We start from the raw sequence: 25,969 nt of genomic DNA, 5'->3' as shown, positions 1-25,969 counted from the left end.
GAAATTTAAAAAAAAAAAAAAACGCAAAATAGGAAATGAAAATTAAAAACGGGAAACAGCATCACAGAGAAAGTGAAGTCCGGGGCCCCAATACGGGCCAGGCTGGGAGTGCAAGGGTCCCGGGAGAGAGGAAGTTCAAGAAGAACTTTCCATGCAAACAGGAGCCCCAGCTGCCAAGGATGTTTCTTATTTTACAATCTGTCCTGGCCCTGAATGGTTTCAGAGTGAAAGAAAGGTGAAGACGGCGGCGAGGAGGGAGAAGCACCTTGCAAGCACTGCAAAAAAAATCCTGCCAAGATACAGGCACGCCCGCCCGCACCGCCCCCGCCAGGCCGCGCCCGCCCGCGCCGCACCCACGCCCCGCCCACGGGCCACTTGACACCGCCAAGATGGCCGACCGGGAAGACGGCTCCCCAGCGGGGCGGGAGCCGGAGCCGGAGTCGGAGTCCGGGCCGGGGTCTGAGCCGGGAGAAGACTTCGAGATCGTGGACCGCGGCCAGTTGCCGAGCCCGGGCGCGCTGCGGAGCGCGGCCAAGGCGGCCGAGGGCTGGTCGGCGCCCATTCTGACCCTGGCGCGACGGGCCACCGGGAACCTGTCGGCGAGCTGCGGGAACGCGCTGCGCGCGGCCGCGGGGCTGGGCGGTACGGACGGCGGCGCGGACGGGGCGGCGCGCGCAGGTAGGGGGGCCCGCGGGAGAGCGCGCGGGGCTGCGCGGCGGGCTGGGGCCGGGCTCTCGCACCCGGCGTTTCGTGGCGCTCCCCGGGAACGGCCCCGGAAAGCTCCCGGGTTGGCGTCTAGGCTTTAGGAATCTGTATCGGGTGTTTAAATGTTTGGGGGAGCAAGACCCGTGGTGTTTCCCGCCGGTGCCCGCGTGTCCCCCGCGCACCCCGGGCTCGCCGTGGAGTCCGCAGGCTTGGGCCCGCCGCTGAAGCGCGTGGGACGAGCCGCCACTCCTCCCGCCACGGCCCCGGTCACGCGGGCATCTCCGCAGAGGGCTTTTCAGCGCTTGTAGTCTGGAGCAGTGTCGGCGTGAGAAGACTGGAAACATCCAACCGTTAGGACCCTAACAAGCCCTCCAAACCAGATGTTTGGGCTGTGCCGCCCCACACAGGAGCCACGAGCCGCGGGTGACATTCGCATGAAAAATTAGTTAACATTCCAAAGTGGAATCCCTTAATTGATTCAATTTCAATTCCCAAACTCAAAGTGCATACATCAACTTCTCTGTGTCGGTGGGCTTTGCAGCCACAGGTGTAACCGACCAACCGCAGATCAGAAATACAGTATTTGCGGTTTTGAGAAGGGTCTTGACAATTGAGCAGGCCAGTGACAGGTGACATTAGTAACCCCTTTTATAAAGGGGGATACTTCCACCAAATCAGGATACTCCTGGAGCCACGCTCTTAGTTACCATCCCTCACTGCCTGTCTCCTTGATAACTTTATATAGTAATATATACCATTTGGACTTTGAAAATTGGTCAATTTAAAGAAATGGTAAGTGGTAACTGCCACTTGAACTGGCAAAAATTGTGAACAAAAATGAACATGGGGGGAAGCTGGTGTTGGAGTGGAACAGCCAGTTAAGCTGGGAACTGGCATTCCTTATCTATCTGAGCACCACTTCCGATCCAGCTTCCTGGAAAGGCAGCACACGATGGACCCCTGCTGTCCATGTAGGAGACCAGGATGGCGTTTGGGGCTCCTGGCTTCAGCCTGGCCCAGCCCTGGACATCGCAGCCATTTGAGGAGTGAACCTGATGAAAGATTCTCTCTCTCTCTCTCTCTCTCTCTCTCTCTCTCTCTCTGTGTGTGTGTGTGTGTGTGTGCATCTCCTGTAGCTCTGTCTTTCAAATAAATACATCTTTAAAAAAAAAAAAAAATCGTGAGCATGGCTTCCTGGCTGGTCCCTGAAAGATTTCAAACGGTCAGGTAGGACAGGAGCGGAGGTGGGGAAGGAGCCAAATGTGAGCATCACCCTCTGCAGAGGCCTCAGGAAAACTGGTGGGGAGACAGTGGCCAGCACTTGTGTCAGGCCTGGGGCGGATGCCGGCTCCTCCTTTCCCATTGCTCTGCTGAGGACGGGGTGATCTCCGAGGGCAGCCACCAGGCGCAGAGCTTGGAGAGGAGGTGTGCTCCTGCTAGGAATATTTTTGATGATGGCGATTACAAGACAACACAGTGCAATGTTGTGGGATATATGGCATATTTGCTTTAAGATGTTATCCTACATGGGATCTATTTTGTTTGGGGGATTTTTTTTAAGTCAATAAAGCCACATGATTTAAAAAAAAAAATGTGGCTAGTGCTGTGGCGTAGCAGATAAAGCCGCCACATGCAGTGCCAGCATCCCATATGGGTGCCAGTTCAAGTCCTGGCTGCTCCACTTTTGATCCAGCTGCCTGCTAATGTGCCTGAGAAAGCAGCAGAAGATGGCCCAAGTACTTGAGCTCCTACACCCATGTGGGAGACCTGGAGGAAGCTCCTGGCTCCTGGCTCCTAGCTTCAGCCTGGCCCAGCCCCAGCTATAGCAGCCATTTGGGGAGTGAACCAGCAGATGTTAAGATCTCTCTGCCTCTCTCTGTAACTCTGCCTTTCAAATAAATAAATCAGATCAAAAATAAAAACAAAAATCCAACCATGCAAAAGAACATTGAATGTACAGTAAGTCTTCCTTGTAAGAAACTGTCCCCACTGCTGTGTCTGTCCAAGTGCTTGCATGTAGCACGGGTGCTTTCCTCTCTCACAGTCTTCAGGCCATCAGGATGTACACAGGAGGCACTACAGCTTGCTTTTCATGAGTAATAAAGGATGAGTAATAAAACATGTGCTTCCAAGAGGGAACACACCAAGCATCGGGTCTTTCTTGTTCATGGCTGTTCAAAAAAAAAAAAGTGCTCTTTTATTTTGAAATGGTTCAACTTAGTCTTTGTCATCAGATCACTGGTGTGGATTATGCCTGTTTCCATTCTTTGCCACACATTAAAATACCCCTGCAGGCAGGCATTGTGGCATAAGCAAGCTAAATCACCGCCTGCGATGGCGGCATCCCATATCGCCACCAGCTTGCTCTCATCTGCTCCACTTCCGATCTCTACTAATGTGTCTGGGAAATAAGTGGAAGGTGGCCCAAGGATTTGGGTCCCTGAACCCATGTGGTAGATCCAGATGGAGTTCCAGGTTCCTGGCTTCGGCCTGGCCCAGGCCCAGAGGCCATTTGGGGAGTGAACCAGCAGATATAAGATCTCCTTTCTCTCTCTCTCTCTCTGTAACTCTGCCTTTCAAATAAAATAAATCATAAAAAATAATGTCCCTGCCGCAGAAGTACTACACTTTCCAGAGTGAAACACTGCAACTTTTCCCCCTTTATGTTGCCAAACTCTGATTTAGCCAAAAACAATTAGGAAAGTGGCAAAACGTGTCTCCATCAGTACCGTGCAGGATAACCTCATCCTGTGTCATGTCATTGGAGATACCAAAGGGCTCCTCCAAATCAAAAATGTGAAGAATCTAGTCATTCTTGTGTAATTCAGAACCGCTCCCTGCCCCAGTGTCCCTGGAACCTCTCAAGACCGGGCATTTTCTGTCCAGCTCAGCTTATTGTTCGTGTTGCGGGCCCAGCCCCTGCCGACTGTTGAGCTGTCCACTTAATGCAGAACTTCGCCGTGTCCCAACACTTGTGTGCTGTGCCATCATTAATCACGCTTAGCCTGGCCAAAGTCACAAAGCCAGTAACACTGAGAGAAGGGCCAAAAGACAGGTCCTGCTCTAACTTTCTGAGACTGTAAATTGAGTGTAAGCAAGACAAGGCGCCCGAGAGCACAGGATGGGTGAGCTGGCGTTCCTAGGGACGGCGGTCGCTGCAAGCCGCTGCTGCCCGCCTCTGCTCGCTTGCAACTCTGGACTGCACAGCTTTACTCACATGTGTTACCCATCAAAGACATCTCCAACTTTTAAAGTTGTTACATAAAATTCTTGATCAAAATTTTAAAGCTGTTCAGAGTACATTTTTCTAGGTTGCAGTGTGCTTCCTCCCGGTCTCCCATGCGGGTGCAGGGCCTAAGCACTTGGGCCATCCTCCACTGCTCTCCGGGGCCACAGCAGAGAGCTGGACTGGAAGAGGGGCAACTGGGACTAGAACCCGGCACCCATATGGGATGCTGGCCCCACAGGTGGAGGATTAACCAAGTGAGCCACAGTTCTTCCTCCAGTTCTTCCCATGTATACATTTTTCTGGTTTGTAAATGCTGACTTTTTAAAATAAAACTCTTCGATGGTTCTTTAAAGTGCATCAAGGGTTATGTATATTACACTAATGATTTCATAAGCATCACCATTCATCTTAAAAATAAATACCAAGAGGGCTGGCGCTGTCCTTGGGGCCCTGCACCCGCATGGGAAGACCTGGAGGAAGCTCCTGGCTCCTGGCTTTGATCAGTACAGCTCCCGCCATTGCGGCCAATTGGGGAGTGAACCAGCGGATGGAAGACCTCTCTCTGCCCATCCTTCTCTCTCTGTGTAACTCTGACTTTCTAATAAATAAATACGAGGGCCAGCGCTGTGGTGTAGCAGGTAAAGCCACCACTTGTGATGTTGGCATCTTATATGGGCGCTAGTTTGAGTTTGGCTGCTTCACTTTGATCCAGCTCTCTGCTAATGGCCTGGGAAAGCAGCAGAGGATGGTCCAAGTATTTGGGCTCCGGGCTCCTGGCTCCTGGCCCAGCCCAAGCCATTGTCATTTGGGGAGTAACCAGTGGATGGAAGAATACTCTCTCTGTGTGTCTCTCCCTCTCTCTGTAACTGTTTCAAATAAATAAATAGATAGATAAATAAATTATTTATTTATTTATTTTAAATTATTTGACAGATAGACAGTGAGAGAGAGAGACAGAGAGAAAGGTCTTCCTTCCGTTGGTTCACCCCCCAAATGGCCACCATGGCTGGCGCTGTGCCGATCCGAAGCCAGGAGCCAGGTGCATCCTCCTGGTCTCCCATGCAGGTGCAGGGCCCAAGGACTTGGGCCATCCTCCACTGCCCTTCCAGGCCACGGCAGAGAGCTGGACTGGAAGAGGAACAACTGGGACAGAACCCGGCGCCCATATCCTCTGCCACAGGCAGAGGATTAACCAAGTGAGCCACAGTACCGGCCCCAATAAATTTTTTTTTAAAGACTTTATTTGTTTATTTGAAAGGTAGATATACAGACAGAGGGAGAGACAGAGAGGTCACTTCCCAAATTACTGCAATGGCCGGAGCTGAGCCTATCCAAAGCCAGGAGCCAGGAGCTTCCTCTGGGTCTCCCACATGGGTGCAAGGACCCAAGTGCTTGGGCCATCTTCTGCTTTCCCAGGCCACAGCAGAGAGCTGGATAGGAGGTGGAGCAGCCAGGACTAGAACTGGCGCACATATGGGATGCTGGCACTGCAGGTGGAGAATTAACCTACTGCATTACAGTGCTGGCCCCGATAAATAAATTTTTTTAAAATTTGTTGATGGGGCCGACGCCGCAGCTCAATAGGCTGATCCTCCGCCTTGCGGTACCGGCACACCGGGTTCTAGTCCCTGTTGCCCCTCTTCCAGGCCAGCTCTCTGCTGTGGCCCGGGAGTACAGTGGAGGATGGCCCAAATGCTTGGGCCCTGCACCCCATGGGAGACCAGGAGAAGCACCTGGCTCCTGCCATTGGATCAGCGCGGCGCAGTGTGCCGGCCATGGCAGCCATTGGAGGGTGAACCAACGGCAAAGGAAGACCTTTCTCTCTGTCTCTCTCTCTCTCACTGCCCACTCTGCCTGTCAAAAGATAATAAATAAATAAATAAATAAATAAAGATTTATTTATTTGAAAGTTGGAGTTACACAGAGAGAGAAGGAGAGGCAGAGAGAGAGAAGTCCTCCATCTGCTGGTTCACTCCCCAAATGACTGCAACAGCTGGAGCTGGACCAATACAAAGCCAGGAGCCAGGAGCCTCTTCCTGGTCTCCCACACAGGTGCAGGGGCCCAAGGGCTTGGGCCATCTTCCACTGCTTTCCCAGGTCACAGCAGAGAGCTGGATCGGAAGTGGAGCAGCCAGGACTCGAACTGGTGCATATGGGATGCGAACACTGCAGGCGGTGGCTTCACTTGGTATGCCACAGTGCTGGCCCCTGATAAATAATCTTAAAAATAAATACCAGAGGCTGGTGTTGTGGAGTAGCAGGTAAAGCTGCCATCTGTGGTGCCAACATCCCATATGGGCGCCAGTTTGTATCCCGGCTGCTCCACTTCCTGTCTAGCTCCCTGCTAGTGGTCTGGGGAAAGCAGCAGAAGATGGCCCAAATGTTTGGACCCCTGCCACCCACTTGGGAGACCCATTGAAGCTCTTGGCTTCAGCTTGGCCCAGCCCCAGCTGTTGCAGCCAATGGAGTATCTCTCTGTTGCTCCTTCTCTCTCTAACTTTGACTTTCAAAGTAAATAACCTTTAAAAATAAGTGAATTTTAAAAATAATACCAAGTTATTTAACATTGGAAAATTTTACATTTCCCTTTTGTTTCTTTCTTATATTATTATTTTAAAGTTACTTTATTTATTTGAAAGAGTTACAGAGAGAGGTAGAAACAGAGAGAGAGGCCTTCCATCCTCTGGTTCACTCCCCAGATGGCCACAGTGGCCAGAGCTGAGCTGATCCGAAGCCAGGAACTAGGAGCTTCCTCCGGTCTCCTATGTGGGTGCAGGGGCTCAAGGACTTGGGCCATCTTCTACTGCTTTCCCAGGCCATAGCAGAGAGCTGGATCAGAAGAGGAGCAGCCGAGACTAGAACCAGCGCCCACATGGGATGCTGGTGCTACAGGCCAGGGCTTTAACCTATTGCGCCACAGCGCCAGCCCCTTTATATATATATATATATATATATACACACACACACACACACACACACACACACATATATAATTATATATATAAATTTATATATATATAATTTATTTGAAAGTCAGAATTACACAGAGAGAGAAAGAGAGGCAGAGAGAGAGAGAGAAAGAGGTCTTCCATCCACTGGTTCACTCTCCAATTGGCTACAACAGCCGGAGCTGCGCCAGTCCGAATCCAGGAGCCAGGAGCTTCCTCTGGTTCTTCCCATGTGGGTGCAGGGGCCCAAGGACTTGGGCCATCTTCTACTGCTCTCCCAGGCCATGGCAGAGAGCTGGATCAGAAGTGGAGCAGCCGGGTCTCAAACCAGCGCCCATATGGGATGCCGGCAATGCAGGCGGCAGCTTTACCCGCTACGCCACAGCGCAGGCCCCCCTTTTATTTGTTAAACATGAATTTCCATTCCACCTTTGCCACAGAATCTCAGAAAGGGAGAGGGAGAGAGACACACAGAAGGAGCTATCTTCCACGAAGCTCTCCAGTGGGGCTGGGGGTGGGGGGTGTCTGTGGGCCCCTCAGACATAGGTGGAATGTCCTTTACAAGCAAGCTGTCAGCTGTGACTAGAAAGCCTGTCTCCAGTCCAACTGGTATCTCCCCGACTGACAGCTTCTTGTGCTGCAGGTGTGACCTTGCAGCTTTAAATCGCACCTTCAGGGTGGGTGCAGTCTTTCACCCAGAGCTGGCAGGGGAAGGGCTGAGCCCCTGGGGAGAATCAGACTGGTCCAGGAGATTCAGGCTAGCTTGTGTGATGTTGTGGCTTTAAATCACACCTCCAGAGTGGTTGCACTCTTTCAACCAGAGCTAGCAGACGAGGGGGCTGAGCCCCTAAGGAAATACACAGTCTCCAGGAGACCCCTGCTATCTCCATGAGCCCCAAGCCAATCAGCATACACATGTGAAACCCCCTGTCCAGTGGGCACCCCCAGTAGGAACCAATGAGCAGATAGTAATGCCTTAAAAACTCGAGACCCTTCCTCAGAGCCAGTGTCCTGCTCAGGCACTCTGCCTGCTCTCCTCTCCGACCAGATGCTTTCTCTGTCGCTTGCCAATCAAAAGTTTCTTTTCTGTCTAATAAAAGTTTCTGCCTCTTTGCAAATTGTCTCCCGGCTTTTTATTTCTATACTAAGCTGAGAAAAAGAACTCACGAGACTGGCTTCAGCAACCGCCTTCCCCTCCACAACTCATAACATTGCAGCTACTGATTCACTCCCCAAATGCCCACAACAGCCAGGCTGGACCAGGCTGAAGCCAGGAGCCAAGAACTCCACCCTGGTTTCCCACGTGGGTGTCGGGGCACACATACTTGGGCTGTTTTCCACTGCTTTTCCAGGCGCATTAGCAGGGAGCTGGGTAAGCAGCAAAGCAGCCAGGACTCCACAACTGGTACTCCGGTATGGGATGCCAGCATTGCAAGCGGCTTAACCCGTTGTGCCCCAGCACCAGCCCCTGTTCACAGAATCTTAACATTTGAGAGGCAGAGAGGTCTTTCATCCACTGGTTTACTCCCTAAGAAGCCGCAACAGCCAGAGCTGGGCCAATCTGAAGCCAGGAGCTTCTTCTGGGTCTCCCATGTGGGTGCAGGGGCCCAAGCACTTGGGTCATCTCCCATTGCTTTCCCAGGCCACTAGCAGGGAGCTGGGTCAGAAGTGGAGCAGCCAGGACTCAAACCAGCGCCCATATGGGATGCCGGCACTGCAGGCGGAGGCTTACCCTACTAAGCCACAGCATTGGCCCCTAAAATCTTATATTTTTTTTATAAAAAAGTGTTTTTGGTCATCCTGTTATAACTCAGCAAAAATATATAAATAAATTAAAATTCAATAAACTTTTATGAAAAAGCTCTAGATATATAAAAATTTTTCTTCTGGAATGAATTATCTTTGAAATAATTAGTAATACTGCAATGATAAAAAGGAACATTAATACAATTTTTTATTCTATTTATTTTTTTGACAGGCAGAGTGGACAGTGAGAGAGAGAGACAGAGAGAAAGGTCTTCCTTTGCCGTTAGTTTACCCTCCAATGGCCGCCATGGCCGGCGCACCGTGCCTATCCGAAGGCAGGTGCCAGGTGCTTCTCCTGGTCTCCCATGGGGTGCAGGGCCCAAGTACTTGGGCCATCCTCCACTGCACTCCCGGGCCACAGCAGAGAGCTGGCCTGGAAGAGGGGCAACCGGGACAGAATCCGGCGCCCCGATTGGGACTAGAACCTGGTGTGCCGGCGCCACAAGGTGGAGGATTAGCCTAGTGAGCCGCAGCACCGGCCCATTAATACAATTTTTTTTTAATATGCTTTTATCTTTTTTTTATTTTTTATTTATTTTTTTTTTATTTTTTGACAGGCAGAGTGGACAGTGAGAGAGACAGAGAGAAAGGTCTTCCTTTGCCGTTGGTTCACCCTCCAATGGCCGCCGCGGCCGGCGCCCTGCGGCCGGCGCACCGCGCTGATCCGATGGCAGGAGCCAGGAACCAGGTGCTTTTCCTGGTCTCCCATGGGGTGCAGGGCCCAAGCACCTGGGCCATCCTCCACTGCACTCCCGGGCCACAGCAGAGAGCTGGCCTGGAAGAGGGGCAACCGGGACAGAATCCGGCGCCCCAACCGGGACTAGAACCCGGTGTGCCGGCGCCGCTAGGCGGAGGATTAGCCTAGTGAGCCGCGGCGCCGGCCTTAATACAATTTTTTAAGATTTATTTTATTTATTGAAAGAGTTACAGAGAGAGAGAGAGAGAGAGAGAGAGAAAGTCTTCCATCCTCTGGTCCACTCCCCAGATGGCTGCAACGGCTGGAGCTGCGCCAATCCAAAGCCAGGAGCAAGGAACTTCTTCTGAGTCTCCCATGCGGGTGCAAGGGCCCAAGGACTTGGGCCATCTTCCACTGCTTTCTCAGGCCATAGCAGAGAGCTGGATCAGAAGTGGAGCAGCCAGGAATCAAACCGGGGCCCATATAGGATGCCGGCGTTGCAGGCAACGGCTTTACCCACTACACCATAGCGCCAGCCCCAATACAATTTTTATAATTATTATCATCCATAAATCTTTTGAGTTGCAGCTCTTAGCTGAATGATGCTGGTTTTTATCAGTAGCCTCTATCTGTAGATAGATATATATAATTTCCTGCTAAAATAAAATAGAATTCAGCATCAATTTTTGTCCTGTTTTGTTTTTTATAGGTGTGATCCCTGAGAAACCTAGTTCACATAAATTAAAAATAGGAGAGTTTTGTTATTGCAGTGTATTTTATCTTTGACCTCTTTCCAAATTATGTACCCCAAATCAGCTTGCTGTAGTACCAAAAATTTTTTTTGGTTCTTTTATTTTTGTTCTAAGCAAATATTTGAAAATAAATCATCTTATTTTATTTTATTTTATTTTATTTTATTTTATTTTATTTTATTTTATTTTTTGACAGGCAGAGTGGACAGTGAGAGAGAGAGACAGAGAGAAAGGTCTTCCTTTTTGCCATTGGTTCACCCTCCAATGGCCGCTGCAGCCAGCGCGCTGATCCGATGGCAGGAGCCAGGTGCTTCTCCTGGTCTCCATGGGGTGCAGGGCCCAAGTACTTGGGCCATCCTCCACTGTACTCCCGGGCCACAGCAGAGAACTGGCCTGGAAGAGGGGCAACTGGGACAGAATCCGGCGCCCTGACTGGGACTAGAACCCAGTGTGCTGGCGCCACTAGGCGGAGGATTAGCCCATTGAGCCATGGTGCCGGCCGAAAAATCAATCATCTTACAAAATGAAGCAACATAGGCATATTAAAGGCATTTCTCAACTTAGCAAACAATAGTTGCTATTCTTAAGCACTCTGTTTAAGATTTATTTCTTTTAAAAATCTATTATGTATTTGAAAGGCAGAGTTAGAGAGTGAGGAGAGACAGAGAGCTAACTTCTGTCTGCTGGCTCACTCCCCAAATGGCCACAGTGGCAGGGCCAGGCCAAAGCCAAGAACCTGGAACTCCACCTGGGTTTCCCAGTTGGGTGGCAGGGGTCCAAGTACTTAAGCCATCTTCCATTGCATTCCCAGGCTCATCAGCAGGAAGCAGCTAGGACTTGAACCGACATTCAAATGGGATCCCAGTGTTGCAGGCAGGATCTCAACTTAAGGTGTGTGCCACATCGCTGGCCCCAGGCACCTTATTTTTCAGAATATGCAGAATGGTTGGGGTAAATATCACTATTTTACTACACCATTACCAATACAATACTTTTTTTAAGATTTATTTATTTATTTGAAAGAGTTACACAGAGAGGTAGAGAGAGAGAGAGAGAGGTCTTCCATCCACTAGTTCATTCACGAAGGGCCAGAGCTGTGCTGATCTGAAGCCAAGAGCCAGGAGCTTCCTCCGGTCTCCCACGCGGGTGCAGGGGCCCAAGGACTTGGGCCATCTTCTACTGCTTTCTCAGGCCATAGCAGAGAACTAGATCAGAAGTGGAGCAGCCAGGATTTGAAGCGGTGCCCATATGGGATACCAGCACTGCAGGCAGCGGCTTTACCTGCTACGCCACAGCACCGGCCCCAATACAATACTTTTTGACAAAAGGTTTATCATGTCATTCAGGTCCATTTTCACCAGAAACTCAGAGCTGTGGTTTTAGGTCATTTAATTTATGGGAAATGTCCATCAGGGTAATGGCACATCTTAGGGATGCCTGAAACCATGGATAACAACACATCCAATGAGTCTATGCCTTATACACTATATTTTTTCTCATACATCCAGATGAGAAAGTTTAATTTATAGATTAGACACAATGAGATATTAACAACTAATAATAAAATATAACAATTATATATTGTGGCAAAGGTTATTTAAAACTTATGAGTTGTTTTTTTTCTGGAATTTTCCATGTAATATTTTCAGACCTTTTCAGGGTTGACCTCAGGTGACTGACACTGCAAAAAGTGAGACTGTGGCAGGGGTAGGGGCTATTGTAAAGAGATGTGATTGTTTTCAACCCTGATAGGCATCCCTAAGATGTGCCAAGACATCTCTCAGTGAGAGATCTTTTCACATGTTGTGACTTGATACAGCATCAGGGCAGGTTTAATCTCCATGTGTTACAAGATAATTTTTTTATTTTATTTTATTTTATTTATTTGAGAAGTAGAGTTACAGAGAGAGGGAGAGAGAGAGAAAGGTCTTCCATCCGCTGGTTCACTCCCCAGAATGCCACAATGGCAGGAACTGTGCCAATCCAAAGTGGATGCAGGGGTCCAGCACTTGGGCCATCTTCCACAGCTTTCCCAGGCCATAAGCAGAGAGCTGGATTGGAAGAGGAACAGCTGGGTTTCGAACTAGTGCCCATATGGGATGCTGGTGCCACAGGCGGAGACTTAGCCTACTATGCCACAGCACTAGCCCAAGACCTTTTTTTTTTAAAAAAAGATTATATAAAAAATGTTATTTATTTGAAAGAGTGACAGAGAGAGGGCAGGAGAGACAAAAATCTTCCATCCATGGTTCCCTCCCCAAGGGGCCCCAATAACTGGTGCTAGGCGAAGCTGAAGCCAGGAGCCAGGGACTCCATCCTTGTCTTCCATGTGGGTGGCAGGGGCCATCTTCTGCTACCTTCCCAGGCCCATTAGCAGGGAACTGGATCAGAAGTGGAGCATCCAGGACTCAAACAGGCATGCCAGTATGAGACACTGGTGTCACAGGCAGCAGGTCTGGGACAGAAGAAAGCTGCCACCTGCATGTGACCTCCAGGGGCACTGAAGCCCACTTGGCCATAATAACAATAGATAGAGCAAGGGCTGGCACTGTGGCATAGTGGGTAAAGCCACCGCCTGCAGTGCTGGCATCCCATATGGGTGCCAGTTTGAGTCCCGGCTGCTCTACTTCCCATCCAGCTCTCTGCTATGGCCTCAGAAAGCAGTAGAAGATGGCCCAAATCCTTGGGCTCCTGCACCTGCATGGGAGACCCAGAAGATGCTCCTGTCTCCTGGTTTTGGATCAGCACAGCTCCGGCTGTTACAGCCAATTGGGGAGTGAACCAGCAGATGAAAGACCTCTCTCTCTCTCTCTCTCTCTCTCTCTGCTCTCTGCCTGTCCTTTTCTCCCTGTGTAACTCTTTCAAATAAATAAATAAATAATTAAAAATAAAAACAACAGAGCACCTTGTTGATGCTTCAGAGGGGGATTCTGGCTTCCCACTCCCCCATCACCTGAGGCAGGCATTGCCATGTTCCTTCTCTCAGCTTCTTTTGCAGATGACTAAAGCAGAGAGAAGAATGTACAAGCTTAGGCACCTGGCCAGAGGCCAATATGCAGCTGCCCCTGGCCCTTGCCCCCACCCCCCTACACCTGACTCCTCTTCCAGCCAACTCCAAAACACCCTCATTCAACAGAGCAGTTCTGGAGACCCGAGTTTGCAACCCTCATCCTGTCAGCAGGTTCTGTGTTCTCGTTCCTTCAGTCCAAATCCTTGTCCTCATTGTTCTGATCTGGTACCACAGTAACACTAGGAGACAGTGAGATCTGGGACGTTGGGCTGTAGATGTCTAGCCTAGCAGTGAAGACCCCAGCATCCCGTATCAGAGCGCCTGGGTTTGAGTCCTGACACCAGTGCCCACTCTAGCTTCCTACCATTTGACACCATGGACGGCCACAGGTGATGGCTGCAAGTGCGAGGGTCCCTGGCACTCACATGAGGGATCCAGATTTGAGTTTTCTGCTCCTGGCTTTGGCCTGGTTCAGCCCTGGCTGTTGAAGGAATTTGAGGAGTGAACCAGCAGATGGACACTAGCCTGACCTCACAAAAACTTTTAATTTCCCTATACAAGAAAAGATGTTTAACTTCTGTAGTAATTAGCTGCAAACTAAAGCAATCCGATCTCCCCACTGCAGCCCAAGTGGCAAATAGTTGAGTGTTAACACTGGTACAGCATTTGGGGTCTGAATTTTTTGAATTTGTAGGATCCCAGTTTCTTGGTAAGCACTTATCAGATACCAGATGTTGGCTGTAGGCAGACTCAACTATCAAAACGAAGCGACGAGATTAATGGAACTGAAATGGAAACAATAGTTGAATTCTTTACAGTCTAACGATTTTACAAAAAAATTGCAAAACTCGACTTGCCACCAGTCGAGTTAGAATCAGGAATGTAGTGCAGGACGCTTTCCTGCAGGGCCTGGGACTGTCGCCGTCGGATCAAGCATAGGGTCGGATGCCTTTTGGGAAGAGTAGCGACCTGTCCCCTTGGGACCTGAGCAGGCAAAATGGCGCCCGCGCGCTCCGTGGGCGTGGCCTAATGGGTGTGTTGCGGAAAGGGATAGTTCGGGAACGGAACGTTCTCCCAGAACGCTCTTCTGGGTTGGGGCAGGACTTCCTGGAGTCTCCGCCCTTCTATTGGCTGCAAATGGAATACCGAGCGTGGGAGGGACCAATCGCGGCAAGTCTCGGTTGAGCCGTCGCCTTAGTAACGCTCATAGCCGAGTGGGAGAGCTTCTAGAGTCGGAGGCCCGTGGTCTCTTTTGACCTAGAGGCAGGACGGTGCCGGTGGTCCTGGGCCTCCGGAGACCAAAAACCGGTTGGCTACGAACCCCAGTGGCCCTCCTGCCAGCGCTGGCGTGCCCTGAGCAGGCTGCCTGGCCTGTCCTCCCTCCTTTACCCAGCGACCGCCTCATCTCCGACCACACTCCGTCCGCTGACGAAGCTGTCCTTGTCGCGCAGCGTCCAAGGGCCAGATGATGGAGGAGCGAGCCAACCTGATGCACATGATGAAACTTAGCGTGAAGGTCTTGCTGCAGTCCGCCCTGAGCCTGGGCCGCAGCCTGGACGCCGACCATGCCCCCTTGCAGCAGTTCTTCGTGGTGATGGAGCACTGCCTCAAACACGGGCTGAAAGGTGCGCTGGGGGGCGTGCGGGGGCGTGGGGCCCGGCCGGGTCTCTGCGCGCATTTCCTCCCGGTGAGAGCACCTGCAGGGTACGGAGCAGAGCCCCTGAGCAGGCGCGGCTCCAGAGCCCGCTGCCCGTGGCAACATGCAAACCTCCTAGGCAAGTTTTCGTCTTCTAGTAGCCACGTTTGTAAGAAGGGCAAAAGGACAGGGGTGAAGTTAGTTTGAACGTATTTCATTGAACCCAATATATCCAAAGCGGTGTTGGTTGACACGTACTCACTCAGTAGTCAAAAGCCTTGCTAGTGAAGAGTTTACGTTCCTTAACCAAGGCTTAGAGACCACACTTTGAGTTCCTGAGTTAGGTTCTGCAAGTTCTGAGCGCTCAGTGGCACGTGGGCAAGTGACTGCCTTGGACAGCACAGGCCTGGGATAAGACAGACAAACACGGAAACAGACCTGATGACAGCACTGCGAATTCAGGGAAGCAAAACGGGCGCGGCGATAGAATCAAGGAAGGAACCTCTCAGCCAGGTGAAAGGTGAGATGTGCACTGAGCTCTAACAGAAACAGCAGCCATCCTTGCGTAGGCTTGGAACGAGCGTTGCTACCGCGGCGCGCAGTAACAACAGAAGCAGACAGGTGCAGGGTTGGCTGGAGGAAGACTGCAGGGGCTCCAGAGAAAAGGGGAGCGAGGTCACAGTGAGAAATGGATTCTATTCTAAGCATGTTTGAAGGACTTTAACTGAGGGAGAAATGAGACCCAACTTGGATTTTTAAAAGAATGTCCAACTACGTTGATAACAGATTGTAAGGGTATGGAAGTGACGATATTAGGGTCCGGGTGAGAGAGAGTAATGATCTGAGACATCAAGCCTTGGTTTTACCATCAAAAGGGGGCAAGGGTTTGGAAAGATTTCTCCGGTAGCTGTGTGAGACACTCACTTCCTTCGCTGGGCAGAACATGCTTGGAGGAACGTCGCGGGTCAGACAGAGAAGCTGTTGTTGGAGGGAGGGAGGGCCAATTCCCACTGGCCCTCTCCCTGTCCACAGCCTGAATCGGAGCTGAGGCAGTGGGACTCTGCAGCTGCCTCTTGGCTTCTGGGAGCGAGCCTGTGGGCCCTGGAGAAACTTTGCAGACTGTTCTCATGAATAACCCTTTTGTTTTCCCTTTTAGTTAAGAAGAGTTTTATTGGCCAAAATAAATCTTTCTTTGGTCCTTTGGAGCTCGTGGAGAAACTTTGTCCAGAAGCGGCAGAGATAGCTACTAGTGTCAGAAATCTGCCAGAATTAAAGTGAGTGAGAAGTAGTTCACGTCGGTTTCTCAATTCCTTACTAATACAGCTCTTTCTCATGTGGAGCAAACTGTAGCGTGAGGCACACAGATGCGAGCCCCAGCTCTGCTGCTTGTTGTTCACATGGTCTGGAGCCAGATTGGCCCCCTCTCTCTGCCTCAACATGGGCACCGTGCGTCCTGCTCGCCACCCTGGCTCAGTGCACTGAAAAGTGTCACGGACAGAGGAAAGGGAATCCTTGCTACACTCCCGCAAGCTCTGCTTCGCATACATCCGGCCACGTTTCTGAAAAATACGCTTTTAGATAGATTTTAGATTCCAGGACGAGGGATACTTGTAAATAGACCAGGACCCGAAAATCATTTTCCCTGTCTGGATTTGCCTTGAGAACTCCAAATTAAAAGCTGGCCAGAACACCAATAAGGTGGCATTGTAGAATCTGACGCTTAGAAGGGGCCATAGGGCCCCTGGAACTGATTTCATACAGCCCTGCGCAGACTGCTCTGCGGAGGACAGGGCCTGTCCGGTGGAGCCAGCCTAATCCATTTGCAGAGGATGACCACAGCCATGACCCCATGTGCCTGCCGAACGCCAGGCCTTGCGCCAAGGACGTCCCTCTTCATTCTGAGTCCGCCACCATGACCCTCTAGGATAGCTGTTGGCGTCCCCACTCCCAAGTGCGGGAGGTGAGATGGAGAGCCGTGCAGCGACTTGCCTGTGGTCCCTGAGCAAGTGAGTGGCGGAGCTGAACTCTGAATCCCACAGACCCCATTGCTGCTGAGCCCTGTACACTGTTCTCAAGATCTGATGCCAACCTGCTGTCCCTGCCCCCAGTTCGGTCCTCCAGGCCTCTGCCTCGTCGGTTTAAAGCTCTCTGCCCGTGTCTGCCTCATTTATTGGCTGAGCTCTTTCATGAGGTGTCCCCCTGCTCCCCTCCAGTCTTCTGCCTGCTTTCTTTAGCCGGTCTTTATATGAACAGCCTCCCGTCCCCTTCCTGACCATCTCACTCTCCCAAGAGTTAAAGCGCCCCGACAGAATGCTCAGTGTTTGCTGATTTGAGCTGAACCAGGCTTCCTTATCGTAACACGCCAAGTGTTTTTGAAGTTTTGCTGTGCTAACCCCGAGCTCACTTGGCTAAGTGCACCACCTGTTTCCCCATTGATTCCGCAGGGTGCTAAACAAGCGGCAGGCTTACGTGAGGGAAATCCTCGCCCTGTCACCAGAAGGGAAGTCCGTGGCAGTCCCTGCCCTTGACACCTTGGGGAGAAGTAGCCCCTTGGGAGCCACGTGGGCAAGGGCCGCTCTTCTGCTTCCTAAAGAGCTGCCATGTTTTCACTGTTTCATGAAATAGTAACAGAAGCTCTAAAGTGCCTAAGGTATTTTGGAAGTTATGACGTGTTTCTTGAGGGAGCCGAACAGTGGAGGATGGTGTATTTCCAGGTGTTGCAAAATGTGCAGGATGAATTTTGCATCCTGAAAGTAGTATCTATAGAGTTTTAACTCCCTCATCTGAAAGAGTCACCCTGAGTCTTTCCATGTTCATGCCTTGGTTTATTAGTGGATGTAACTTTACATGATAAATACCAATATCAAATATTGGCACTTAAACCCAGACAAAGCATCTGTCTTTCTGAAAGTGAGAGTAGCCTTTCTGATTGCCTAATTTTAATCAGACAGATGGAGAAGATTTCTGTTTCCATGTTATCCCATCCTAGGCGTCAGGTTGCAATCATTTTGGGGGCAGCTGGAGACCATTCAACAGAATTACAGAGGTGTCTGCCCTTTGACCCTTTGACCCAGCAATGCCACTTCTCGGCATTTTGTCCTAGTTTTAACGCATGAAAGAGTCATGTGCAGAATTATCTATTGTCCTCTGGGTACTGATACGCAAAGATTTTTTTTTTTAAGATTTATTTATTTATATGAAAGAGTTACAGAAAGAGAGGGAGTGACAGAGCCTCTACCGGTTTACACCCCTGTGTAAATGGCCACCGTGTAGTGCTGGGCCAGGCCAAAACCAGGAGCCAGGAGCTTTTTCCAGGTCTCCCATGTGGGTGGCAAGTGCCGTACACTGCTGCTTTCCCAGGCACATTAGCAGGGAACTGGAGTGGAGCAGCCGGGACGCAAACTGGTGCCCATATGTGATGCCAGCTTCGCAGGCTGTGGCTTGACCCACTTTACCAAAACGCCGGCCCCTGGAAAGATTTTTAAGGTGACCAACATTCAGTGAAATAAGCAAGTTGCAGAAGAGTATGTGTAATGTTAATTTTGTTGTAAAAAGAGAAAAATAAGATTTTGTATTTATACTTGTTTTATATATATATACACATATAAATATATATATATATAAATAAATAAATGTTTTGGAAGTGAACCTCAACTAAGAACGCTATTAATGTATGGGGAGCAGAAAGACGGGGAAGTGGAGAGAGTGTTGTGACTGTGTACCTTTTCATACTTTGTGGTTCTTCAACCAAGTGATGGTATTGCCCATTCGACAGGATGTATTAAAACTGTACATTCTATTGTGTAGCCTTTTTTCCACTCAATATTAGACATTAAGCCTGTTCCCTTGCCAAATATTGGTTCACAGTATTGAAAGATTGACTGTTTTTTGTTTCTTCTTGGTTTTATTTCTCTTTTTCACAGTATAGTATGCTAGATGGAAATAGCCCGCTGTGCTAGAGCCATCTGTTTAAGCCGGCTTCGGGCTTTGTGATTGTCTTCATGTTCTGAGCGCTGCGGTGACCATCCCCAGATGTACAGCGCTGTGCCCAGCCTGGCTGATTCCCTCAGGCTGTAGTGGTAGATGGAGAATTTTCCTCACCTGCCTTGTAGCAGAGCTGTGCTAGTTCACGGGTCAGCCTCGTTTCTCACGCTGTGCCAACACTGAAATCCCCCCTCCCCCTACTTTATTTCCTTTCTAACTCTGCCTTAACAGCATTTATTTTGAGTGCATGAGTGTGTCCCAAAATCTTTTTTATTAATGAGGTGAACCCTTCTGCACCTGGCTCCTAGTTTCAGAGGGTGCACTCTGACCCTGAGGGCTCTTTTGGGTGGATGATTGCCTACAGCGTTGACTGCCTTCTTGAGTGTTAGAATTGCAGCTCCTCTGCTCAGGGTGGAGCCTTTTTTCCCTTAAACAGTTTCAGGTTTATAATTGGGAGGTTTTTTTTTTTCCTCCTTTTAATATTTAACGCAAGCCTTTGGCTCGCATAGCAGGGCAAATGTACATAACACAACTGACCTGTACCCTTAAAATGGTCAAGATGAACGTTCTGTTGTGTGTTTTTTTACTTTTAAAAATAAAGCAACAACTTGAACCTTTGAGTTAGTGCATTGAAATCTCAAGAGATGTTAGCACTTTAACAACTATTATAGTCTATGTCATTTGAAAGAATGTTCATTCATATACAAATCTAACCTAATACACATTTTTCATGACCTTTTTCTCAAGAGCCTTTATGCACCTGTGTTTCAAACACTTTTGCACCAAAATAATGATCTAACTCCATTTTCCACAAACTTGCTGAACTATCAGAGGAGTGTAGTGTCCTTGGCCTCCACCTGCCAGGCAGTACCCACCCCTCAGCATACCCCAGAGCTGCTGTTCTTACCCTGTTCTCTGTGTTCACAAATGTGGGGGGACATGTCTGTCTCACTGGGAAATCCGTGTTTTTCCTGGATCCATTGTTGCTGTTATGCCACAATAGTTTGATTCTCTGTTTGAATTGTAGGACACCTGTGGGGAGAGGCAGAGCTTGGCTTTATCTTGCACTCATGCAAAAGAAACTGGCAGATTATCTGAAAGTTCTTATAGACAATAAACATCTGTTAAGGTATTTCATCTCCTATTTCTGCTTATCTTTTGCCTTGTAAAGAATTAGAATCTGGTTCTATACATCATTTTGAATTAAAAGTGTGTAACGTTCATAGTTTGTATTCAGATTATTTTTATCTACTTGAAAGGCAGAGAAACAGAAAGGGATAGACAGAGATCTTCCATCTTCTGGTTCACTCCCAAATGCTGGCAGCAGTCAGGGCTGGGCCAGGTCAAAGGCTGGATCCTGGAACTCCCTGGCCTCCCACATGAATGGCAGGTACCCAAGTAGTTGAGCCATCATGCTGTCTCCCAGGTTGCACGTTAAAAGGAAGTGGAAGTTGGAAGCAGAGCAAGGCTCGTTAGTATGAGGTATGGCCATCCCAAGCAGCATCTTAACAGCTGCGCCAAATGCGTTTTCTCAAGTTATTAATCTTAAGGATTCAGTGGCTTAGTTTTAAAATAGTAGTATTTCGTGTTTTTGACCACTAAAATCTGAAAGTCATTATGAAAATTCATAAGACTTTTCATTTTGAAAACAATTTTCAAAAATATCAGCACCCAAGATTAGATAACTGAATTTCAGTGAAATGGTATTTATTAAATTGGCTGGTAATGAGAAAAATTACTTTTAGAAAAGTGAACAGTTTCATAGTTTCGTATTTTTAAAGATTATTTTATCTATTTGAAAGGCAGGGAATCAGGGGGAAAGGGAGAGACAGAGATCTTCCATCTGCTGGTTCACTCCCCAAATGGCCACAAAACTAGGAGGAGGAACTCCATGGGTAGCAGGGTCCAAAGACTTGGGCCACTTTCCACTGCTTTCACAGGCACATTAGCAGGGAACTGAGTCAGAAACAGAGTGTCTGGGACTCAAACTAGTACCCTTATGGGATGCCGGCGTCACAGGCAGCAGCTTAACCCACTGTGCCACAATGTGGCCCCAGTGACCAATTTTACAATATAAAAACCTTGGTTTTCATTTTTTTGTTTAATTTTTTGAAGGTCTGTTTGTTTATTTGAAAAGCAGAGGTACAGAGAGGCAGAGAGAGAGAGAGCTCTTCCATCCACTGGTTCACTCCCTAGTTGACTGAAACAGCTGGAGCTGCGCCAATCCGAAGCCTGGAGCTTTTTCCGGGTCTCCCATGTGGGTGCAGAGGGCCAAGGACTTGGGCCCTCTTCCACTGTTTTCCCAGGCCATAGCAGAGAGCCAGATTGGAAGTGGAGCAGCCAGGTCTCGAAGTGGAGCAGCCAGGTCTCGAACTGGCGCCCATATGGGATACCAGCACTGCAGGTGGCAGCTTTACCCACTGTGCCACAGCACCAGCCCCTAAAAACCTTATTCTTCTAAGTGAGCCTACCTATGTTATCTGTTTTAGGATTACACATCCAGTTTATAAAATTTTATGTTTCTTAGCAAGTATAAACTAGCTGTAATTGAAATTTATGACTAGCTCATTTTTGTTGCTTATAACTCCAAAATTAAATAATCATTATAACAGGAATTTTCCTAGACTAATAATTTACAAGAGAAGAATCTCTTTAGAGTCCGTTCTCTTGTCTGAGATAAGAGTACAGCACGGCCTAAAACCCAAGCCTTTTGGGGCTTTCAAGTCACGGCTTATCACTGAACATATCTTTATGTGATAAATATTGATTTCAGATATTTCAGAGTTTGTATTTTGAGTAGTTACATGAGTAACTTTGAGACACAGATTTTTTTCTCATGAACTAATTATTAAGACAAGTTCTCAGCGCCACCCCACCTCCCCACCCCCACTGGCCTGGGTGCCACTGGATTTGGTAAACCAGCAAATCCTTGGTAACCAGAAGTCCGGGCTATGGTGAGTGGGAGGTGAGGAAGTAAAAGCGAACATCACCCAGTGAAACGCGAGAAAGGGGGAAGAGTCCCTTTGTGGTGGGAAGAGCTGCGGAATACCATTTCCTGTTTATGTGAGTGTACGCGTAGAAGTGGCTCAGAGCATCGTGGAAGACAGGAGAGCAGAAAGCAGTGTCCAGGAGAGGATCAGGTGCACACAGAGGAGCTGAGCCTAGGCAGAGGCCGCTCATAGCCGCAGGAAGAGAGCAGAGGGCAGAGAAGCAGAGCAGCGCTCACAGTGGTGGCAGGAAGTGAGAGGAAGAAAGGGAGTTGTCTGCTGGGAGTCGGGATGCCAGGGCGGGGGTGGTGAGGCAGGAGTGAGGGCGCTTCTGAGGGGCTCCCTGTGCCATCCTCTCCTTCAGTGAGTTCTACGAGCCCGAGGCACTCATGATGGAGGAAGAAGGCATGGTGATTGTCGGCCTGCTGGTGGGACTCAATGTTCTCGATGCCAATCTCTGCCTAAAAGGAGAAGACTTGGATTCTCAGGTAAAACGGTATTCTGATGCTAGGAGAATCTCCAGGCAGGTGCTGACCCTGAGGAAGGGGTAGAGGGCAAAGAGCCACGTGCCAGAGGACCGGGCCACGCATTGTACTGGGGCACAGGAGAAGCACAGGGAAGGGTAGAAAGGTCACGCGGACAGATGCACACATGGGAGGCAAGCGTGCTTCAGAGCAGGTAACAGTTGTCCATGCTGGCATGTAGACTGCCCAGTGAGTGAGCTGAAGTTGAGGTTCGGCCCCACTGGTAGGCCATGGATGCCATGGATGCCACGGCTGCCGTGCCAAAGGGTGTAACGTTCAGCCGTCGAGCATGGGAAAAGCTGATGGAGGTTTTAAGTGCTGTGCTGAGATGACCAGAGCTGGCTTTGAGAATGCTCACTCTAGCAGCCGTTCGGGTGATGACTTCAAAGTGGCCAAGATTAAAGACGGCCAAAACATGGAGTCTGGGCTGGAAGCCCCAAAAGGTTGGCTGTGGGGAGTAAGAATATGGAATCAGGAGGGCTTGGGGGAATGAGGTTGATAAAGTGACAGGAAGGCGCAGGGTCAGCTCTCTTGGGATGACCGGGGCCCCCGAGTGGGCACTGTAAATGTCTGTGAAGGAACAAACCCCCCTCTTTAGGGCGTTGATGGCCATGGCTGGACCTCTGCCAGCATGGACCTGAGGAACCTACATTTTCCTAATCTCTCCATGCCCCGGTCAACTATTTGTTCATAACCTCCCTTTTCATAAATAGCTTTGTTGTTATGCATGTTGGAAATTTCTCGGAAAATACAGACTGTGGTATTTTTGAAAAGAAACTAAACAGCATCCATCGTCCCTTTGCTCCAGGACAGTGGATCCCTGTTAGGTTCTGGTGTATGTCCTTCCTGCACGTGCATGAAGGCGTCTGTGTGGGTGCGTGTGTTCATGTGTTTCAGAGTGAGACATTTGGAGTTTTCATACTGTGATTATGCCACACTTTTGCAGGTTTTTTTTTTAAATTTAGCAGATTTATACTCCACTTTAAATAACTACAGAATGTTCATTTTTAATGTGCCAAAATTTAACCAGTGCTTCATCAATTTAGGTTGCTTCCATTTTTTAACAGCAATATTGAAACATCCTTATATCTCTTTGTAGCCTTGTCTGTTTATTTCCTTAGCATTAATTTTGGGATTGTTGTGTTGAAGTATACACATTCTATATTTTAAAGCTTATTTTTACTTGAAAGGCAGGCAGGCAGGGATCTTCCGTCCACTAGTTCACCTCCTCAAATATTTCAGACAGCTCAGGCTGGGCCAGGCTGAAGCTGGGAGCCGGGAGCTCAGTTGGGGTTTCCCCTGGAGATGGCAGTGACCCGAGTATTTGAGCCGTCACCTGCTGTGTCTCAGGGTACACATCAGCAGGAAGCTGGGTTCAGAGGTGGAACTCCCATGTGAGACGCACCAGCTTCACTGCTGCACAGACGGGCAGCCCAGCTTTGTACATTTTCACAGATGCTGTAAAACTGATGTGCAGAAAGGGCTTCCGTTCTGCACAGCCACAGGCAGTGTGTCAGGGCCCGTTTCCTCTTGCCAGCACAGGGAGCGATGAGGACTCTTGGTCTTCAGTCTGACAGACAAAGCAGCTCATCATCCCAGATTTACTTTAAAAGACTTATTTATTGGGGCTGGTGCTGTGGCGCAGTGGGTTAATGCTCTGGCCTGAAGCGCCGGCATCCCATACGAGTGCCATTTCAAGACCCAGCTGCTTTACTTCCAATCCAGCTCTCTGCTATGGCCTGGGAAAGCAGTGGAAGATGGCCTAAGACCTTGGGCCCTTGTACCCATGTGGGAGACCCAGAGGAAGCTCCTGGCTCCTGGCTTCAGATTGGCATAGCTCCAGCCGTTGCGGCCGATTGGGGAGTGAACCAGAGGATGGAAGGCCTCTCTCTCTCTCACTCTCTTTCACTGCCTCTCCTCTCTCTGTGTAACTCTGACTTTCAAATAAATAAATATTTTTTAAAAAGATTTATTTATTTACTTGAGAGAGCTACAGAGAGAGAGAGGAAGAAACAGAGAAAAAGGTCTTCCATCCTCTGGTTCGCTCCCCAAATGGCTGCCGACAGGCGGAGCTGGGCTGATCAGGAACCAGGAGCTTCTTCTGGGTCTCCCATGCGAGTTCAGGGGCCCAGGCACTTGGGTCATCTTCTGCTGCTTTCCCAGGCCATAGCAGAGAGCTGGATCGGAAGAGGAGCAGCTGGGACACGAACTGGTGCCATATGGGATGCTGGCGTCACAGATGGAAGCTTAGCCCACTATGCTGCAGCACTAGCCCCTCAAATTTACATTTTTGAGAAGCAGGGAGGTCAGGTTTGGTTTTTTGGTTTGTTTTTTGGAAGGCAAAAAGACACAGAACTTCCATTCACTGGTTCACTTCCCAAATGCGCACAACGGCCAAGGCTGGGCCAGGCCAATGCCAGGAGCTAAGGACTTAGTCCAGGTGTCTCACGTGAGTGGCAGGGGCCCAGTTACTTCAGCCTTCGCTGATGCCTGTCAGTTGGGCCATCCTGCCAGGTCTGTGTTAACAGAAATGAGTCAGAACTGTAGGTGGGTATGAAATGCAGGTACTGGATGTAGATGATGTGAACGCCTTAACTACTAGTACAGACACCCACCTCGGGTATTTTTGCATGCTTTATTTGCCAGTAGCAGTTGAGTTTTTGTGACTACCTGTTCATATCCTCTGCCTGTTTTCCCAAGTTTTCAGTCTTTATCTGCTTCTTCACTGTAGATTAAGGATATTGTTCCTTGGTTGGAATTTCTGTCTGGATTCTCAGGGAGTAGTTTTCTCTGTAGAATTTTGTATTTATTTATTTATTTATTTATTTATCTATTTTTATAATCATACTTTGCAGCTTTTATTTTTATTTTACTTTTTAAGATTTATTTATTTATTTGTTTATTTGAAAGGCAGCATTACAAGAGGGAGGGAGGGCCAGCGCCGCGGCTCAGTAGGCTAATCCTCCACCTTGCGGCGCCGGCACACCGGGTTCTAGTCCCGGTCGGGGCGCCGGATTCTGCCCTGGTTGCCCCTCTTCCAGGCCAGCTCTCTGCTATGGCCAGGGAGTGCAGTGGAGGATGGCCCAAGTGCTTGGGCCCTGCACCCCATGGGAGACCAGGAGAAGCACCTGGCACCTGCCTTCGGATAGGCACGGTGCGCCGGCCATGGCGGCCATTGGAGGGTAAACCAACGGCAAAGGAAGACCTTTCTCTCTGTCTGTCTCTCTCACTGTCCACTCTGCCTGTCGAAAAAAAAAAAAAAAAAAAAAAAAGAGGGAGGGAGAAACAGAGAATCTTCCATCCTCTATTTCATTCCCCATATGGCCTCAATGATCCAGGCAGGAGCTCTGAGCTGCTTCTGCATCTCCCACGTGGGTGCAGGGGCCTAAGCACTTGGGCCATCATCCGCAGTCATGTTAGCAGGGAACTGGATTGCAAGTGGAATACCCGGGTCCTGAACCAGCGCTCATATGGGATGCCGGCGTCACAGGCGGCAGCTTTATGCACCACACCACAACATCCAGCCCCTCCTTTATATTTTCTAAGATACTGTGCTTTGAAAGTCCCTCCTACCTTAAAAATTAGCCCAATTTTTAAAATCAGATGTGTATTTTTTGCATTTAAATAATTCATTTTGACACAGTGTGAAGTGGAAATCTAGATTTCTCTTACAAATAATAAGTCCATTTTCTCAATATCACTTATTAAATGT

The 25,969-nt window shown here is 49.2% G+C and overlaps 1 protein-coding gene across 2 annotated transcripts in view; it reads left to right on the top strand.

Annotated features, from left to right (window-relative positions):
• The first annotated feature begins 368 nt into the window (after positions 1-368).
• The window catches only part of RUFY1 (RUN and FYVE domain containing 1), a 57,239-nt gene continuing 31,638 nt past the window's right edge, over positions 369-25,969 (top strand). The window contains exons 1-5 of one of the 2 annotated variants that reach the window (XM_002721301.5): positions 369-678; positions 14,578-14,751; positions 15,919-16,036; positions 19,774-19,875; positions 22,098-22,221. In XM_002721301.5, coding sequence (XP_002721347.1) covers positions 390-678; positions 14,578-14,751; positions 15,919-16,036; positions 19,774-19,875; positions 22,098-22,221 — 807 coding nt within the window. In that variant the 5' untranslated portion in view covers positions 369-389. Of the gene's footprint in view, positions 679-14,577; positions 14,752-15,069; positions 15,283-15,918; positions 16,037-19,773; positions 19,876-22,097; positions 22,222-25,969 lie in introns of those variants that run through there. The other variant, XM_051833802.2, reaches the window with a different exon arrangement.

Source organism: Oryctolagus cuniculus, chromosome 6, assembly GCF_964237555.1.
Source record: "Oryctolagus cuniculus chromosome 6, mOryCun1.1, whole genome shotgun sequence".
Lineage (NCBI taxonomy): Eukaryota > Metazoa > Chordata > Mammalia > Lagomorpha > Leporidae > Oryctolagus > Oryctolagus cuniculus.
The sequence above is the reverse complement of the archived record's forward strand: the minus strand, read 5'-3'. Positions and strand labels throughout refer to the sequence as shown.